The 4,511-nt window shown below is 35.8% G+C and overlaps 1 protein-coding gene across 1 annotated transcript; it reads left to right on the plus strand.

Moving 5' to 3' along the window:
* Positions 1–2,825: 2,825 nt before the first annotated feature.
* LOC118756899 (UDP-glycosyltransferase UGT4-like) lies at positions 2,826–4,504 on the plus strand (the record flags this gene model as incomplete). Its single annotated transcript, XM_036491637.1, has 3 exons — positions 2,826–3,542; positions 3,612–3,783; positions 4,375–4,504. Coding segments are annotated over exons 1-3 (1,009 nt in total), but the record flags the coding sequence as incomplete, so codon positions are not given.
* Between the last annotated feature and the right edge of the window lie 7 nt (positions 4,505–4,511).

Below are 4,511 nucleotides of genomic sequence, written 5' to 3' on the forward strand. Positions count from 1 at the left end.
TTTTCTTCTAATAGCGGTCGCCCCTCGGCAGACACTAGCAAACCTCCTAGTGTATTTCATTTGTGCAAGCTGTTTCCTGCAGGGAACCTAAAGGCTTACCCATTCATACAGATGGTGAATGCGAATTTTTAAATATGCATTTACTATGTAAACATGTATGTATGTATGTGCATATACTTTTTTATTATTTACTTTTTAATTGACTGTTCACCATAAAGCTTACTTATGTACGCTTGGACTTTGAGTGATTTTTATTTGCAATATGCTTTTTGCTTATGATCATTACATCCATATCGTACCGTTGCTGCAAGAGTAACATAACTCAAGAAAAACTGCTTTAAAGCCTACAGTTTATATACGCTCCCATTTTAAATAACAAGACATATTTTCTTCTTCTTTTACACAACATTCATTTCTGATTGCTTAATGCAAAAAAAAACTTTTGAAAATGACACTCTTACAGCAAAACTACGATATGCATGTAACTGTATGTACATTAAGGCGTATCACGAAGAAAGTTTATCGTGCGTCAGTTTCATTTGAATTCTTATGTCGAGAAACAAGTTTGGGTGTAAACATTTTTTTTTTATGCACCCGCTAAAAACCGCTAAATCGCGTTTTTTTGCTATAATTTTCTTATTTGCTATCCAATTTTTTTTTTTAATTTTTATGTCACCGAAAAGACCTCGCTCAAAGCTATAATTGAATAAAGCCTAACCCTTTTTAGCAAGGTAGTCATCGTTTTTTGAGAGCTTTAGATTTATAGTATAAAAATAACAAGTAATTTTTAAGCAAAAAACAAAAGCGACTTCAATTCTCATATAAAAATGTATTAGTACCGTTAAGTTCTTTATGACCAAATGATCGCATCTAAACCAAATTAGTATGGGACCACCCTTGAGATAGAAAAAGAATTATCAAAATCGGTCGACGTAGTCCAAATTTAAGGCATCCACACGCCTATGCGATTCTGTCGCAACGAATCCGCACGTCGTCACTGCTTCGAAAACGGAAGTGCACACCAATTTGTGCGATTTCATCGCAATAAAAACTGTCAATTTATAGACAAACAAAAAATATTTTTCAACGGAAATAAAATTCTTAACTTTTTCTTCAATTTTGTTTTAATATTGCCAAATCCTTCTATTGACTTTTTCGTTCTCAAAACGCGGCAGTCTGCGATTTCGGCACGACCAAAAGAAGAACTGTGAATGTTCGAATAAATTTCTGCAGCAAAATCGTGTAAGTGTGTGGTTCCTCATTTAAAACTATGATCGGCATTGTTGTAAATTTTGTCGGTACGGATTCGCACCGACAGAATCGCATAGGTGTGGGTATACCTTTATGCGGTAACATACATAAAAGAAAAAACAAAATATTCCGACGAATTGATAACCTCCTCCTTTTTTTTTAAGTCGGTTAAAATTCTACGGATATTTAGTAATTCCAAAAGGGTATAAATTAAAACGGTTTTGAAAGCCAAAACTGTTTAATGGCCAATTATAGTGCTGAGCGAGACCTTCTCGCCGACATAAAGATTTAAAAAAGCGGATAAAAAATAAGAAAGTTACAGCAAAAACCGCGGTTTAGTGGTCGGGTGCTTGAAAAAAAATTTTTTACACCCAAAATTTGTTCTCGATATAAGTGTTTAAATTAACCGGAAACACGCTAAACTTTTTGTCTTTCATATGTCGTGATACGGCTTAATGTACATAACTGTGCCGTTCAATTAAATAAGTTTAAGTGAATTTAGAACAGTGTTGGCCAGCGAAAGCTTTTATTTTGTGTCAGGCCTACACAAATTGTACAGAAAGCTTTCAAAAGTTTTGGTACGCTTGCCTATGAAATGGCCAGCATTGCTTTAGAAGGTTTGACTTTGAATTAAAAAATAATCAGTTTCCCTGGAAAATATTCATATTTTTATTAAGGTTCTATTAACAGGGGAAACTTGAACAACACCTATGGTTAGATAAAGGTTAAAACATTGTTTGGGAACCCGATGAATGTTAGTTTAAAGGGAAAAGGGATTATACCGATTTAGGCTACTTTAATTGAACGGCACAACGCTGTTTCTCTGATAAAAAAAAAATTCAAAACAATAAATTTATTTAATTTGTACATACATATATATGTACATATGTATCATGATGCATATGAAACTAACGACCGAGAATTTATTGACCTTGAACTTGATAAACTTAACTGTTTGGAGATACCCAACGTGAATTTTTTCAGTCGTTTTGTTTCGAATACTCATCTGATTTAAACATATGTATGTATATGTATATAACTATATAGATATATGTATGTATGTATGTACAGTGTATAGATACTCCACATCATACAGCCGCCTCAGAAACTTTCAGGGTCTCAACTTGAATACATATGTATATGTATGTATGTAGATGCATTCTAGAGTAATGCCACCAGCTAAGTACACCTATCTACTATGTATATCTACAAAATCTATATGAATTAGACGAACTGATAAGAGGCAAACAGATAGTCGACGCATGACTTTGTTTAATTGTGGCCCCAAAGAAAATTTCTAGCCAATTTCACACAAAATTGTGCAATTACCAACAAAGCCATTGAACATGCATACACATGTATTTGATTAGAAATACATGTACATACATGCACACACAGGTGTTTAGTTTGCTATATATGTATATCTAGGTATTTGCATTCATTACACCAACAAAACTTTTCTTATCATCGTCATTATGAATGAAGTGCATACTTATGTGCATAGCATATACAATCGATGCCATAAAATAAAAAACTGTCGGATCATAGTGACTGATTCAGTTTGTTTTGTAAAATCAACGAAAAATGAAGTGTTGCTGCGTGGCGAATGCTAGCCAACTGATCGCTATCGCGACAATTGCATTTATGGCTATATCGACAGGTGTCCAGCCAGTGCACAGTGCAAATATACTGGGTGTTTTTCTCAGTCCCAGCCCATCTCATTTAATCGTACACATGTCGATTATGAAAACACTGGCAGAGCGGGGTCACAATGTTACTGTCGTCACCGGGCAAAAGCCAAAGGTGAATCATGAAAAGATACACAATATTATAATTAAGCCGGCGGAGGCGCTTCAACGCGAAATGAATGAAGAATTGGCCGGCTTGGGTGCGAAAAAACAAAGTATGCTGGAAATGTTGACGAGAGTGATAACTGCCGATACTGTAATGTTTACTATACAACTGGATGTACTCAAGAATGAACGATTGCAAGAGATCTACGAAACCAATTATGATTTGGTCATTATGGGCTACTTCATGAACAACTTTCAATGGATTGTTCCGGCCAAACTAAATTGCCCGCTGATACTCAGTTGGACGGGACAGCCGATGGAGATGATTAATGAATTAGTGGGGGTACCGCACGAGGCATCTTATGTACCGAATGTATTTATGCCATACAAAAAAGGAGAGGTTATGAACTTCAGCTCACGTCTGTTTAATCTTTTTGGCAGCACAGCATTTCGTTTATTCACATCGATATTGGATATTAGTTTGGCGGCGCGCTACAAGTAGGTGAAATCAGCATTGCGGTGCGTTGAATTGGTGAACACATCTCTTTTTTTTTTTGAAACTTGCAGAGAACTGGCTGCCGGCGATACCAATATCCGTACATATTCCCAGATGAAAGAAAATATTTCGTTAATCTTTTGCAATAGCCATTTTAGTGAGGGGCCTATACGGCCGTTGGTGCCAGGAATTGTTGAGATCGGTGGCATACAAATCAAAGACAAACCGGACCCATTGCCAAAGGTAAAAATAGTAGTTGCGATCCCGTACGAGTTCGGACTAGTCAAAAATAGTCAGCATAAGTCGGTTCTCTGTCAATGAGAGGACAAACAAGAGAGCAAATAAAGGCCTCTCTATGTCAGAAGTTACACGTTTTAGTCCGAAGATTTTTTGCTGGTAAATTGCGGTAAATGTGTCAAACGATCAGCTGTAGCGTGTTTGACAATCAAATTGTAAACAAAAGAAAAGTGTACTCTGCTAATTCATGTTGAAAAGTATTCAATTACTGGTTTAAGTGCATTCTATAGAATTTGCAAGTATATTTGGTTATTTACATGTGTGAACTGAATGTGTTTACGTACAAAATAAGCAAAAATTTACAACCAAAATTTGGGGGTTATGTTGAAGTTTTCAGAAGCTAAAATTTTTTACTAGAAAGCGATCCCGTAGTTTTCAGTGTTACTCTCTCGCTCTGCGCGAATTTTTTTGTTTTGATGGTTTTACTAGTTTTAGTCCGAGGAATACGGGATTGGACCTAATACTTTAAAATTTCCCCTCATTGAAAAACAAAACTCCAATAGACCAATTGATTTTCAAAACCTGCTTATTTCTCAGAACCTTGCAGACTTTCTGAATGCCTCTAAATCAAATGGTGCCGTACTCTTTAGTTTGGGTTCCAATATGAAGGGTTCCAACGTACAACCGGCTACAGTGCAAATCATCTACAAAGTACTTTCCTCGCTCAAACAAAA

This window comes from Rhagoletis pomonella, unplaced genomic scaffold (assembly GCF_013731165.1).
Source record: "Rhagoletis pomonella isolate Grant_MI unplaced genomic scaffold, Rhpom_1.0 Rhpom_scaffold_12815, whole genome shotgun sequence".
Classification (NCBI taxonomy): Eukaryota; Metazoa; Arthropoda; class Insecta; order Diptera; family Tephritidae; genus Rhagoletis; species Rhagoletis pomonella.